Source organism: Megalobrama amblycephala, linkage group LG17 (assembly GCF_018812025.1).
Source record: "Megalobrama amblycephala isolate DHTTF-2021 linkage group LG17, ASM1881202v1, whole genome shotgun sequence".
NCBI classification, from domain to species: domain Eukaryota; kingdom Metazoa; phylum Chordata; class Actinopteri; order Cypriniformes; family Xenocyprididae; genus Megalobrama; species Megalobrama amblycephala.
The window spans coordinates 2,053,228-2,069,446 of record NC_063060.1 but is presented as its reverse complement, the minus strand read 5'-3'; the positions used below and the strand labels follow the sequence as shown (position 1 = coordinate 2,069,446).

The following is a 16,219-nucleotide window of genomic DNA, read 5'->3' as shown; positions in this document are numbered from 1 at the left end:
GAAGCCTTTATATATAATACATTATAGAAGTCTGTTATAATGCATTGTTTGGTGTATCAATGAATAGATAAGTATTAGAACTGTGGTTATAATTATTCATGAGATTATTAATGCCTTTTGTAATGCATTATATATTAAGCTTAAAGTAAAGTGTTACCATATTTTTTGCACTGTGACATTATTTTCATGACATACTGTAACTCCAAGTTAATTAAAAATCAGCATAAATTGTAAGCAGTACAACAAATATTACTATGATGCACAAATACTCACTATTTAAATAGTAAATCATTATTTTTTCCAGGAAAATGTATTTAATTCTCATGAAAATAATGTCACAATGCAAATAATCCAAAAAATGCTTTATTTTCTTCATGCAAAACATATGATCTGTTTTGTTTCTTTTGATTTTGGGGTTAAATGTGACCTGGACAGATTTTGTGAGATCAAGAATATCCTCTGTAAAGCTGTAAACAGTGTGTGTGTGTGTGTGTTTTGATGGCAGATGCAGTATTGTTGGCGGTCTCTCGTGGAGGCGCATGTGCTTGAGAAGCAGATAATGAGAGCCGAGGAAACGCATGACATGTGCAGCAGTCGTCCGACTGAGAGAGACATAAATACACAGAAACCTGCTGAGAAAATCACTTCTGCCTCTCACACACACTGCAGAACGAAGCTCAGCGTACACACACTTCCAGACAGACGGACCAAACGCTCCTCTTCTGTTACAAAACACCATTTTTTAAGGAATTTACCATGGTAACCATATTTACTGTAGAGGGTGTTACTACATTTTTACACTTTGCAAGAAAACGTGGAGGCTTTTGCCTGTGCAAAACTCACAGAAATGATGGTTAATTCTGGACTCGTCTGATCTTCTGTTAAAATGCAGGGTTTTATCTTCTGAAATATCACACAAGGCTCATTTTCCATCGCTTTACAAATCTAGATCTCATGCAGACAGACAGCTCTGCAAACAAAAATAACGGCTTTAAAAAAAGCCCAAATCAATTGTAATCATATTTGTGGCGCTGTGATTTATGGAAAGAGACGAGGACGAGACGTGAAGCAGCGGCTCAGAGGAACAGATGGTGCTGGAGGAAAAAACTTTGTCTTTATGGAGAAACATCAGACAAACATTATAAAAAAACACCCACAGGGAAAATACGTCATATCTTTAAAAAAAGTCATTTTTTTCAAATCCCTCCATTTAAATTTTGGGTACAGCAGTCAAACTCCTGCGGGAAAGAAAAATTGAATGTGGATGAATGAATTCTTGAATTGCCAGATGATAACAAAAACGTACAAATTTAACTTATGAGGAAAATTGGAATATCGTGTAAAACATTTGCGATTAAAGCAGCGTTTCCATCCCATGTTTAAGAGCACAAAATCCTGGGAAACTGGCGTGAAATATCTGTAATAAAAATGGAAGTTGCTGCGGTCGGGGAAGAAATGGTGTCTCTTTTTTTCCTCCATCATAAATGAGTTGCGTCTGTTATGTTATCATGTGTTCGGATGCTTGTGTTTGGTGTGAGACGCTTCTGTGGGGGAACGATGTACTAAAAACTGAAAAGTTTTTCTTTGCATTTTTCGCATACAGACGACAACGTCAAAATGATCCCCGTTCACACGGATCCATGAAAGTGACTAAAAACACTGTATTCTGCCAGTAGATGGCGATGTCATTTTGTACAGAAACACTATGGTGCTATAGACTGAACACATAATATGCATGCGCATATCACTATTTTTTTATTTTTTTACAAATTTGTGTTTTTGTGGTTTACACGGAGACAATAACTGTATCGTTTTCAAAAACTTGCACTTCGAATCCTGTTTTCAAAAGATTGCATTGTCAGGCCCCCAAAACGCCATTGTCATGTAAATGAACAGCCAAAACGCATAAAAAGTTTTCAGTTTTTAGTTGAAAATGGTGTTGTGTAAACGGCCCCTTAAAGGGGTGGTTGATTATGATTTCACTTTTTTAACTTTAGTTAGTGTGTAATGTTGCTGTTTGAGCATAAACAACATCTGCAAAGTTACGACGCTCAAAGTTCAATGCAAAGGAGATATTTTCTTTTACAGAAATCGCTTTTTAAACGGCTGGTAGGGACTACAACGAGCTTCTTCCTGGGTTGTGACATCACAAACCCTAAAATTTACATAAACCCCGCCCCTGAGAACACACAACAAAGGGGGCGGGGCCATGTTGGGCTGCTTTAGAGAAGAGGAAGAGTTGTTGTAGTAGAGTGTTGTTGTCATGCCGTCATTTTACGCCGGACTGCTTCACAAACGAGGGTCAATTCAACGCAAAAGATTAACATGACGACACATGCTAGTGGATGAGTTGAATCAACTCCACAGCAACTACATAAATTTATCCACTAACCATTCAGAAACGTCTAAAAGTTGTAACTTCTTCCTGAGTCTCTCCATCAGTGTCGACTCCGGTTTGAACAATGTAAGGCTGAACACTTTCCTCATTTTGGCTGCGTGAGATTCTCCAGCTTTGTTGTTGTTGAGCTCTTAAAGCTCCGCCCTCTTCTGGAAAGGGGGCGGGAGCAGCAGCTCATTTGCATTTAAAGGGACACACACAAAAATGGCGTGTTTTTGCTCACACCCAAATAGGGGCAAATTTGACAAGCTATAATAAATGATCTGTGGGGGATTTTGAGCTGAAACTTCACAGACACATTCTGGGACACCAGAGACTGATATTACATCTTGTGAAAGGTTCCTCTTTAAACCAAATCTTTCTGATGACAGACTTTGGCTCAGGCCAAATTTGAGATGCTGCGATTGGTCCAGTTGTCCAATCACATCATCTGTTGAGGCAAAGTCCTGTGAGGTTTTTTGTGTTGTCCATCGAGGGATTTATTCGGTAAATGTGTTTCCATCAGTTTATGTGCATGTCTTCTTCTATCTTTTTGAATTTATGTGCATCTTGGTGTTTCCATCTAACATTTTTTAATGCAATATCTCAAAATTCGCATAACAAAAGGTGGATGGAAACATAGCTAATGATAATCATCACTACTAGAATGTCAAGTGGATAATCTTCTGAAGAAAGCAGATACCACTGCAATCAACAACATCTGCAACAAAGAACATCCTGAATTCTTGAATAGTGCAAAATCTGCCCACATTAAAGAAGCAAAGTAAAAAAAAAAATGGTTTTATTACAAACAATAGCAAGTCAGAGCACATCAGAAGAAAGAATGAATCATGCAAACATTGGTGCCTTAAATGAATGCAGCAGAATCACATTCAGCGGTAATAACATCACACAGCAAACCACAATAAACACGGCCTCATAGATGCCGTTTTAACAAAAACCACATACTTCTGCATGATGATTGTATTTCAAAATCTGCCCTCAAATGACTAATCAAAATGTTCTGTTGCCAGATGCCAAGAAAATCTAAATAAAATCCATGTTTGAAAAGAGGAGGTTAAAAAAAGTCACATTAATTCTGTAATTGTTTAAATCGACAATGCAAAGCAGGAATATATGGTCTAACTCGGGCCAGCGACAGACTGGATCTCGCCATGAGCATTGTGGGAGAAAGCCAACAGACTGTTAGAGATTCACACCCAACTGCTCACAACGCTTTATATTCATCTGTTTAAATGTCGAGAAACTTAAGATACAGCTATGATTGCTGGTCACTTCATTCAGTTGTAAACAAAAGACCTCAGTGATGGTCATACTTAAAGAGCAAGTACTGAATGATTAAGATCATTATACAGACCTACAAATGAACTGACTGTATTGCACATGAGTTGAACGCATGAAGCGGAAGAATAAAAAAGCATGAAATATCTGTGTGTCATTGTAGAATAACATTCAATTCTCAAGGCTTGATTTAAACAAGTTAAAGGCAAATTCAGCAATTATGAGTGTGAAGTGGACTGAATGAAACAGAAACATCAGTCTGTGTGAAGCCAGTCGAAATAAAGTGGATTTATCAACTTCATATTGTACAGGTATAATGAGACGTCCATAAAGTCAAAACAATTAAAGTAATATATGGATATACTGTGTGCATCGTCATTACAGTTTTGGAGTAAATCTCACAAATTCCTTATTTCTTCTAATTTGAAATTAAATGTTATGACAATTACTTTTAAAATGCAAAAAAAAAAAAAACTGCTGGAGAATAAGAAATATAATAATAAATGTAAAGAATTTTATGCTGATGTCAAGAAAAAATTCTAAAAATCATTTATACATGTACTAGAATACTAATTATTTAAATAAAAAATGTAAAGTAATTAAAATATATATATATATATATATATATATATATTTAAAGTTTAATTAAAATTATTTTTAATTATCAAATTAAAATAATTATATTTATATTTTAATATAAAATTGTTATATATTTATATAAAATTTATTTTTCGGGAAAAAACAAAAATACTGATAAATAATATGATTGTTTACATACCATGTGTTATTTGAGTATTATTTATATACTATTGCAGTATTTATTCATATTTTAAATAAGCTTTAATTTATTTTTTGCACAGTCAATTTTAGTTTTAGTTTGTTTTAGTCATTTTTTTATGTGCATTTTGTCATTTTTTTTATTATTTTTATTTTATTTTATTTATTTTTTTTAATATTTCTTTAATTTTATTTAAGTTTTAGTACTTATTTATTTCAAGTCCTTCATTTTCATTCAAGTTTTTAATTTAAAATTTTTTTTTTTTTAATTTTTTTATATAGTTTTAGTTAAAAATAACAGCACTGATACCATGTTTTTGTTGACATACCATGGTAATACCAATACCTTGGCAAATGCAATGATACTGTATATGATAATATGTAACGGCACCGTTTCCTTAAATAAATTGATTTGGATAAATACATCTATAAATCTGACATAAATGGAGGTTATTTTATGATGAATATCTTCAGTGCTACTGTTTCTTTACGATGAACTGATTTTGATAAAAAACATTTGCAAGATGAAGGTAAATCAGACATAAAAGGAGGTTTTTAAACCTAGTACATGCAGCTACTGTTAATCACTAAAGACTAGTGATTTCTGCCCCAGCAACAGCGCTAGAATCAGTTCAACCCTGAAACATCAGGAAAAACAACAGCAGGTCAGGCCACAAACCGTCCAGACACATTAAAGTCAGTCCGTCATGAGAGCCAGAGGGAACCAGCCTCCAAATTAATACACAGAGAGAGAAAACCGCCTGAAAACCAGCTGAATTTAACAAGAGAACATGATTCATTACAGCTCGTCTACATCAACGCGGTTCACATCTGAAGGATACAACTAATTCAGAAATCATACTAGTGAATGTATAGTTCATTTACATGAAGCAGGAACACTGCCATCTTGAATAATTATGTTTTCCAGCACTGCAGCTTTTCTCTGGAGAACATGAAAAATTTCATCCCGGTGCTGGAGGCAATCAATTAAAGAGATGCTTTATGAACATATAATGACTGATGAGAGCCTCGAGGATACACAGATGAGATAATGAACCGAGCAAATGTCTTCAGTGCATTAAACTCTGAGAAGTTTGTACAAAAACATCCTCAAAGTGCCAGTTTGAAAGCTCATATCAATGCAACACACATCATAACATCCACATGAGAACAGACTGAAGATTCATGGCAGCTATGCATATGTTTTAATCAAAAACAGTTGCTGATAGACTTTTATGCAATGAAATATCATGCATGAAAGAATAAAAGTCAGAAACACACACCTCAGATGTCATAGGAATCCTTACGGCTGTGGTTTGCGTGGCTCGTTTCTATTTGGAGTCGGATCAGTCCTAAAGGACAACGCTCAATTGGATTGACAGGAGGAACTAATCTGCTGCCCTGACGAACTCCACAAGCTCTCTGGTCACCTGGACTCGACCGGCAGCCAATGAGAGGCAGAGATTACGGCTGGTGTCTGCCCACTGGAGGATAAGACCGGGAAAAGCCCGTGTGCCAAGGACGAGGGCACAGAGCAGCAGATAGACGACCAGAAACAACTCACAACGTCTCAAGGACTCACAATCTCTAACTTTATACACACAAGGACATGATAGATAGATAGATAGATAGATAGATAGATAGATAGATAGATAGATAGATAGATAGATAGATAGATAGATAGATAGATAGATAGATAGATAGATAGATAGATAGATAGATAGATAGATGAGCCTAGCTAAAGGAAGATGTCAACCATGGGCAGTTTTTAAAAGATGGATTTGTTTTTGTTTGGATCTCTTAAAACACACACAGACTGAGACTTTACATCTCAAAAATGCATCAGATCGTTCCATAATATTTCTAGATGGACTTCATCTGCATAATTCTATATCATGTCTACAGCCTATATATGTGACATTACGCTCACAATTCATGTAATTGTTATAACTATTGAATGGTTGATTGAAAGTGTGCCTTGTTTGGTGTAAATCTCTGTTCATAACTCAAATATCGGCGTAAATGAAATCTGTGTAAAATGCATCATATTCTTTTTAGAGAAATCATATCTGAACTGAACCGGGTCATTTATGGAGGAGGAGGAGGAAAGCCACCTCTGAATCAAAGACGATACCTAATTGGTCAAAGAGGTTGGACAAACAGCTCAGTTTAAAAATTCAGGACATGAACAAAGAATCAGACGAGAAGATCAGAAGAAGATGGGTTAACAAGCCATCTAACTACTCTCGTCTCACTTACACTGCCCTCCAAAAGTTTGGAAACACACCTGGCAAAGTGTGGTTTTGGACGATATCAGCATGAATCCTTATCATTTTTTGGTGCAAATACATATAATTTTCATTTTGATTCCATAATAATGGCAATATATACATGTCAAAGTCAGACATGCCCCTTTGCCAGCTGTGATGCCCAGGTTTGTAAAAGATTTTTGGGTCAGCACACCTTAATAGCTTCAACAATTGATTGCCAATTAAGTTTAGAATACAATGAACCAATCAGAACCCAGTTTAGGTCAGATAGCAGCTAACGCTGGATATTTTGATGAATCGATAATTTAAGTTTTTTTTCTATGCATAAACTGTTTATACAGTGGCATGAAAAAGTATGTGAAGCCCTTGCAGAATCTGTGAAAATGAGAATTATTTTAATAAAATAAGAGGGATAATAAAAAATGCATGTTATTTTTTGTTCAGTACTGTCCTGAGTAAGATATTTTACATAAAAAGATGTTTGCATTTCGTTCACAAGACAAAACAATAGCTGAATTTATTAAAATAACCCCATTAATCTGTATTCATCATTTTCAAGCATTTTTGCATATTTGAACCCTTTCCAGCAGTGACTATATGATTTTGAGATCTGTGTTTTCACACTGAGGACAACTGAGGGACTCAAACTCAACTATTAAAAAAGGTTCAAACATTCACTGATGCTCCAGAAGGAAACACAATGCATTAAGAGTCGGGGGGTGAAAACTTTTGAACAGGATGAAGATGTCACAATTTTTCTTATTTTGTTTAAATATCATTGTTTTTCATTTAGTACTGCCCTTTTGAAGCAACAGAAGATACTTGCATGTTTCCCAGAAGAAAAATTAGGTACAATTTACCTTGATATTTGAATTCAAAAGTTTTCACCCCTCGGCTCTTAATGCATCGTGTTTCCTTCTGGAGCATCAGTGAATGTTTGAACCTTTTTTAATAGTTGAGTTTGAGTCCCTCAGTTGTCCTCAGTGTGAAAAGATGAATCTCAAAATCATACAGTCACTGCTGGAAAGGGTTCAAATATGCAAAAATGCTTGAAAACTGATGAATCTGTATTCATCAGTTTATTAATGGGGTTATTTTAATAAATTCAGCTATTGTTTTGTCTTGTGAACGAAATGCAAACATCTTTTATGTAAAATATCTTACTCAGGACAGTACTGAACAAAAAATAACATGCATTTTTTATTATCCCTCTTTATTAAAATAATTCTCATTTTCACAGATTCTGCAAGGGCTTCACATACTTTTTCATGCCTCTGTAGAATAAAATATGTTTTCGTAGTTTGTGTTGTCCCTTATCAGTGCAAAATTATCACAAATTAAAAAGGATTCATGCCAATATTGTCCAAAACCCCACTTTTCTAGGGTGTTTCCAAACTTTTGGAGGGCAGTGTAGTTTCCTTTTTTTTTCCATTGAGAGTCTCGTGCTCCAAGTGAAATTTTTCCGCAAAGTTTAATCAATGACTCTACAGTCTTTGCCCGCCTCAATCTTCTAACTTTAGCCACGAGGAAGACTCCATTCATCCGCCAACACACCCACGTGATTGGCCTCCCAAGAAAACGTCAATCCAGACATAAAAAGACCGAATCAACGAACTAGGGAAACAACCTTCTCCAAACCAAAAAAGGGAATCTCCATTTAAAGACACGACAGATGCAAATATACCTCAAGATTCTAGCCGAAGTGGTGCATTGATTGAAATTTAATAACCCCGCCTAAGAAACGATAGCAGGGTTAAATTAATGATTGATGGTTCGTTCAGGTCAGGTTTTACAAAGTGCACACATTGCTAGAAACTTGGGATTTCATCATTTCACTCTCTTAAAACTCATTCTTTCCTCACTTTGTTTCTTTTGTACTTTCTCTGTGTGTGTGTGTTTGTGTGTTAGATATTAGTTTATGTGTTAGAATAATTAATTAAAGAGAAGTGTCTTGTGTTATGTGCTTACGAATGTAATTTTTTAAACTGCTGACCCTGTTACCTTGCTGATAAATGATGCATGCATGGATGGATGTGTTGCCTCAAAGTTTTTGGAAGTGGGAAAATAACCAGACTGGAATGTTCCACCGGTGATAATCTCTGGTCACCGTCAGACTGTACTGGGCTATAATGGGATTAGGGTCAGGACAGTAAACACACACACACACACACACCTTCTGATACTAAAACAGTATCCAAAACCAAACCAAAACCAAACTGGTTCAAGTTCATTATGCATAATTTATATTAGAAAGCACTCCTAATATAATAAAACGATTAACAGCATTATAATGCAATGGATTTTCAAGAACATACTTATTTTTATTTCATGCATTATTTTCAATATTGCCTTAGAACTGCATCTATAGCAGTAGATGTACATCAGCACATTTACCAGGTCAGCTTTACTTCAGATCTTCTGCCTGCTCACATCTCTTCACACAGTCTGACAGATTAATCATCATCAACCTTAAAATGAAAGTGAACCTGCTTAGTGCTTCACTAACATCCTGAGCTGAGTTATAGAGAAATCAGAGAAGAAGAACCGAGAGTTTGAGTGGTTAAATACGGCTTTGAGAAATGAACGTTTCCTGATGTGACCGCGCACACAACGGTAAATCAAGAGCACTTAAAAGTCAAGATCAGCCAAATAAAACATTTAATCACACAAGCTTCACTGGGAAATCCACCTGTTTTGAGTCAAACAACCACTAAACGAAGCTGAAACTCAATCGAACAGCAGTTTCACAATGATTCATCCTGTAAAATGTGTCAAAACACTCATGACATTTGCAGTCTGAGTGTCTATATAGTAAAACGTCATGGTGGAAAGTTTTCACAATACACTTAAAAAAAAAACTACAAACGACTACCACAGTACAGAGATAGTGTTGGATAGTAAAAGGATAATACATTACATAACTATATATGATACTGAATTATTATAATATACAGTATCGTTGTATTTGCCAAGGTACATTACCATGGTACGTCAACAAAAACATGGTATCAGTGCAGTTATTTTTAACTAAAACTATATATAAAAAAATTAAATAAAAAATTTAAATGAAAATGAATGAACTGAAATAAAAAAAAGACAAAATGCACATAAAAATGACTAAAACAAACTAAAACTAAAATTGACTGTGCAAAAAATAAATTAAAGCATATTTAAAATATGAATAAATACAATAGTATATAAATAATACTCAAATAACACTGCATGGTATGAACACAGTAACATTTAAAAAAAAATATTGTGCACTTTATGGATTTGATGGCAATCTGCATTGAGAAAATGTATTGACAGCTGCTCAGATTTGCTAAGACACCAAAATCTGCTGTCAAAATTCAGAGATCTCAATACGAACTCAAACATTTTGCATCTAATTCATCCATGATCAAATGATCTAAGCTGCTATTCACATTCATTTTATACTCTTTATGACAAAGTTAAGAGTCAAAGTTGATACTTAAATGAAGCTTAACTGAGTCACCTGAGCAACATCTGAGCAATGACATCTTCCTCTGAAGAACCTTCTTCTCTCTCATGAAGGTTTATGGTCTCAGTTGTTTCAAGGTGAGATGAGAACATTATAACATCATCAAATGTGTCCAGGGATTCAGCAGGAATCGTCTGTATCACTGGCTGTGTTTATGTTCTCAAGTCAATGAGTTGGGCTGGATGAGACGCTGATATGCAGCGAAACTCAACGGCTTACGGCTGAGGAAATGCTAAATAAAGCTCCAGCCTTCAGCTCCTGTTCTTACGCAACTAGTGTTTACAACCTCAGACGTATGCAGTCATGCTTCTGCCCTGCGTGTTTGACAAGAAGATGCATGAACAGAACAAAAAAAAAATTACAGAGATGTGTCATGAAGGAGAATGTTTGAAACAATGAACAATTGAACAGGGAATTAATAAATAAATACTTGGAATTTTTAATGTAAGAAACATCCCTAGAAACCCCCTAAAAAAGCACTGGGAACTACCCAAAACACCCTAACAACACCCAAGCAACCGCATAGTAACACCCTAACAACACCCTAGCAACCGCATAGTAACTCCCTAGAAACCACCTAACAACCAAACAGAAAGCCCTAGCCTCCCCACTAACAAAGTAATTACAACCATCCAAAAAACCCTAACAACACCCTATCAACTGAGTCGTGATGCCTTAGCAACCACCCAAAACACCCTAACAAGACCCTAGCAAATGCATAGTGACTATAGAAACCACTTAGCTATGCCCTAGCAACCAAACAGAAAACCCTAGCAACCCCCTAACAAAGCACTGGCAATCACACAAAACACCCTAACAACACCCTAGCAATTGCATAGTGACGTCCTAGTAACCACCCAGAACACCATAGAAACCACCTAGCAATGCCCTTGCAAACTCAACAGAAAACCCTATAAACCCCCTTAACAAAGCATTGGCAACTATCCAAAACATCCTAACAACACCCTAGCAACTGCATAGTGATTTCCTCTAGCAACCACCCAGAACACCTTAGAAACCACCTAGCAATGTCCTAGCAACCAAACAGAAATCCCTAGCCTCCCCATTAACAAAGCACTGACAACCATCCAAAACACCCTAACACACCCTAGCAACTGAATAGTGATGCCCTAGCAACCACCCAAAACACCCTAACAGCAGCCTAGCAACTGCATAGTGACTCCCTAGAAACCACCTTGCTATGCCCTAACAACCAAACAGAAAGCCCTAGCCTCCCCACTAACAAAGTAATTACAACCATCCAAAAAACCCTAACAACACCCTATCAACTGAGTCGTGATGCCTTAGCAACCACCCAAAACACCCTAACAACACCCTAGCAAATGCATAGTGACTATAGAAACCACTTAGCTATGCCCTAGCAACCAAACAGAAAACCCTAGCAACCCCCTAACAAAGCACTGGCAATCACCGAAAACACCCTAACAACATCCTAGCAATTGCATAGTGATGTCCTAGCAACCACCCAGAACACAATAGAAACCACCTAGCAATGCCCTTGCAAACTCAACAGAAAACCCTAGCAACCCCCTAACAACCATTGGCAACTATCCAAAACATCCTAACAACACCCTAGCAACTGCATAGTGACTATAGAAACCACTTAGCTATGCCCTAGCAACCAAACAGAAAACCCTAGCAACCCCCTAACAAAGCACTGGCAATCACCCAAAACACCCTAACAACACTCTAGCAATTGCATAGTGACGTCCTAGCAACCACCCAGAACACCATAGAAACCACCTAGCAATGCCTTTGCAAACTCAACAGAAAACCCTATCAACCCCCTTAACAAAGCATTGGTAACTATCCAAAACATCCTAACCACACCCTAGCAACTGCATAGTGATGTCCTCTAGCAACCACCCAGAACACCATAGAAACCACCTAGCAATGCCCTAGCAACCAAACAGAAATCCCTAGCCTCCCCACTCACAAAGCACTGACAACCATCCAAAACACCCTAACAACACACCCTAGCAACTGAATAGTGATGTCCTCTAGCAACCACCCAGAACACCATAGAAACCACCTAGCAATGCCCTAGCAACCAAAGCACTGGTAACCACCCAAAACACCCTAGCAACTGCATAGTGATGTCCCAAACAGAACACCATAGAAACCACCAAGCAATTCCCTAGCAAACTCAACAGAAAACCCTAGAAACACCCTAACAAAGCACTGGCAACCACCCAAGACACCCTAACAACACCCTAGCAACCACCCAGAAAATCAGGGTTGAAAGTTGGGCATCACAAAAATGAAAACGTGCCTTGATTATTTTGAACTTCGCTTTTAATTGTATTTTACTTTTTATAATTAAACATTCTGAATCTCTTTGACTACAATGAATGATTGTGGAAAAATGCAAAAGCAAAAAAAGCCATTCCAGAACAAATACATTCATACTGTACATATCTAGGCCAAAGGATACACCTTTCATCTGTAGCGCCCAGTCCTAGTTTGACACACATTCCCACCGTCTGCATGTGCTGATCCCGCGTCCTCACAGGTACCCGCTGTCCTGTCCCATATAATCATTATCTCCTGAAAAACTGGCACTTCGCAGCTTAGCGCTCTGATCTGTGTGACCTTTTCAAATGAGCAAATCTGAGAAATTATACTTTCACCCAGGACAGAGCTGCTCTCATTTCTCAGAACGGCTGAAAAATCATTTCACGCGTCACTGGACTAATCCGGCCTCTCCACTCATGTTCAACGACAGATCTGCCACCTTCAGCAAATAACACCATCACCGGCCGTGTAACCATGCCGACGGGATGTGCATCTTCATTTGTACTCGCCATATGACAACATCAAGGACCTTGTTACTCTAAAAACTCACAAGCATTACAGAGACAAACAGATGGAGCGAATCACTCAGCAGACTGAGCCTACATTTAAAGTCAAAAGGAGAGGAAACAAATACACCCATAAGAATCAGATCTCAACTGTTTCTCCAAGACAGTTAATTGCAAAGCAAATGAAACTAATAATGAAGCAATTTAAAAAGATTAAAAGGAGATCAAATTTGCTCAAGGCTCCTACTTCTCATCAAACTCAAAGCAGCTTTACCCTCTCACTGCATGGCAACTATTGACTCATTTATTTCTTAGAAGAAGCATCCGAGATCATGTTGAAACTCAAAATGAAACATACCTGAGATCTCCATTAAGTCTCATGAGAAATGAGCGCTCAACCTCAGAGCAACGAACCTTCTGAACGGCGTCTCGTGCTGTGTGTGGCCCTGCGGTGAAGATGAAGCTGGAGCTGGAGTTCATAATCAGCTTATCTGATCCATGTTCTCTGATTTCAACAGCTGGAAGAGTCTCTCCTCGGCGTTTAGTTACGTAAGCCTTATGTAAAGACTGCAGCCTGTGGCGTCGGCTCACAGATGATGTGCCACACGCTACATGACAGAACTCAAAGACGACAGCGTTTCTTTCATCCCTTCAATCCCGCAGGAGCTCCAGCATGTGTCAAAATGACAATCACGCTGCATACATAACTAACTCCTTCAGGTCTTATAGAGTGCAATATGAAACGAGTGATTATAACGCACTTATCTCATGTTATGAAGTCAGAATTGATCTGATATCTAAAGGCTACACTGGAAACAAGACGGAAAAAACTCCTTATGATAACAACTGTTTACATGTTTAATTTGAACAAACACACCGATCAGGCATAACACTATGACCACATTCCTAATATTGTGTTGCTGCCAAAACAGCCCTGACCCGTCGAGGCATGGACTCCTCTAGACCCCTGAAGGTGTGCTGTGGTATCTGGACCAAGATGTTAGCAGCAGATCCTTTAAGTCCTGTAAGTTGTGAGGTGGAGCCTCCATGGATCGGACTTGTTTGTTCAGCACATCCCACAGATGCTCGATTGGATTGAGATCTGGGGAATTTGGAGGCCAAGTCAACACCTCAAACTCGTTGTTGTGCTCCTCAAACCATTCCTGAACCATTTTTGCTTTGTGGCAGGAGCATTATCCTGCTGAAAGAGGCCACAGCCATCAGGGAATACTGTTTCCATGAAAGGGTGTACATGGTCTGCAACAATGCTCAGGTAGGTGGTACGTGTCAAAGTAACATCCACAAGGATGGCAGGATCCAAGGTTTCCCAGCAGAACATTGCCCAAAGCATCACACTGCCTCCGCCGGCTCGCCTTCTTCCCATAGTGCATCCTGGTGCCATGTGTTCCCCAGGTAAGAGACGCACACGCACCCGGACATCCACGTGATGTAAAAGAAAACGTGATTCATCAGACCAGGCCACCTTCTTCCATTGCTCCGTGGTCCAGTTCTGATGCTCCACTGTTGGCTCTTTCGGCGGGGTCAGGGGTCAGCACGGGCACCCTGACTGGTCTGCAGCTATGCAGCTCCATACACAACAAACTGATGAACTGTGTATTCTGACACCTTTCTATCAGAACCAGCATTAACTTCTCGAGCAATTTGAGCTGCAGCAGCTCGACTTTTCGATCGGACCACACGGGTCAGCCTTTAATGAGTCTCGACCGCCCATGACCCTGTCGCCGGTTCACCACTGTTCCTTCCTTGGAGCACTTTTGATAGATACTGACCACTGCAGACTGGGAACACCCCACAAGAGCTGCAGTTTTGGAGATGCTCTGATCCAGTCGTCTAGCCATCACAATTTGGCCCAAACTCGCTCAAATCCTTACGCTTGACCATTTTTCCTGCTTCTATCACAGCTTTGAGGACAAAATGTTCACTTGCTGCCTAATATATCCACCCACTAACAGGTGCCGTGATGAAGAGATGATCAGTGTTATTCACTTCACCTGATCATGTGACACTGAAGACTGCAGTAAACCTGGGTAAACATCACTCACAATCTTTTCTTTTTAAGTGATCGTGCATTAGTCTCTGTCTGCTCATGTGTTTGTGGAGTCATGTGTGCTGCTGTAACACTCCACTGACACATGAGCCGGTCGCTGCGGACACAAAGTCAACATGGAACATGCGGCTCATGTTCTGATCTTACACAATCCAAGACGTGCTGGAACGATTCACGTGACCTGAACATGATGAAGACTTAATTAATCATCACTGAAAAAAACTGATGGCAACACTTTATTTCGATGGTCCACTTTAGACTAAGTATCTTTGCAACTACATGTCAACTTATTCTACTAACCCGAACAGTCTACAGTAACCAAATTCACACATCTGACTTTCTTTCCAAAGGGAGCTTCGCAGGACACTGTAGGAAAAATCAAAGTGATGTAGTTCAAGTGAACTCCATCCCCTGGTTTCACAGACAAGGCTTAATCTTAGTCTCAGACTAAACGGCATGTTTGAGCTGTTTTAACTGAAAGCAACTTGCAGTGGCATATCTTAAAATATGTCAGTGCCATTGTTTTGTCTCAAGATGCACACCAGTGATGCTGTATTTCTAGGACGCATTTATTAAAGCTACTTAAATGCCCTAATTGAACTAAGGCCTGATCCTGGCTTAATCTAAGCCCTGTCTGTGAAACCAGGCCCACATCTTAAAGGTTTAATACAGCTGTGCTCAATGACATCTCATTTACTTACTATTAAGTGTCTGAAACAAAAGTCTTGTATCTTTTAAATATTTAACGACATGAACATTGCAAACTCCACCGGCCAGTTCTTTCTCCGAAGAATTCACTGGAGCCATCTGAAAAGAGATTCACCGAAATACCAAAGTCTGCAATAAATGGAAGCAGATGAGACTGGAAGCCTCGACACAATCTTACTATAAGAATAATGTGGATACTGAGCTCTGAAACATCAATCTTGAAGCAATGCAACTTTATTCTGAGTGAATGAATGGATGAATCAGGGTTGCCAGGTTTTCACAACAAAACCAGCCCAATCGTGTTTCAGGGGGGTCCCCCGGTAAAAATCGCGTTCTCGGGGGGGAATTTTTTTTAATTCATTTTTTTAACTGCCTATTTTGGGGCATCATTAA

General features: G+C 38.4%; 1 protein-coding gene across 4 annotated transcripts in view; it reads right to left on the bottom strand.

Moving 5' to 3' along the window:
- pip5k1cb (phosphatidylinositol-4-phosphate 5-kinase, type I, gamma b) overlaps positions 1-16,219 on the bottom strand; it is a 59,807-nt gene that overhangs the window by 37,299 nt on the left and 6,289 nt on the right. The window contains exon 1 of one of the 4 annotated variants that reach the window (XM_048163828.1): positions 10,223-10,457. The exons of the other annotated variants lie outside the window; for them this stretch is intronic. Coding sequence (XP_048019785.1) covers positions 10,223-10,277 — 55 coding nt within the window. The 5' untranslated portion in view covers positions 10,278-10,457. Of the gene's footprint in view, positions 1-10,222; positions 10,458-16,219 lie in introns of those variants that run through there. 4 annotated transcript variants of the gene reach the window in all.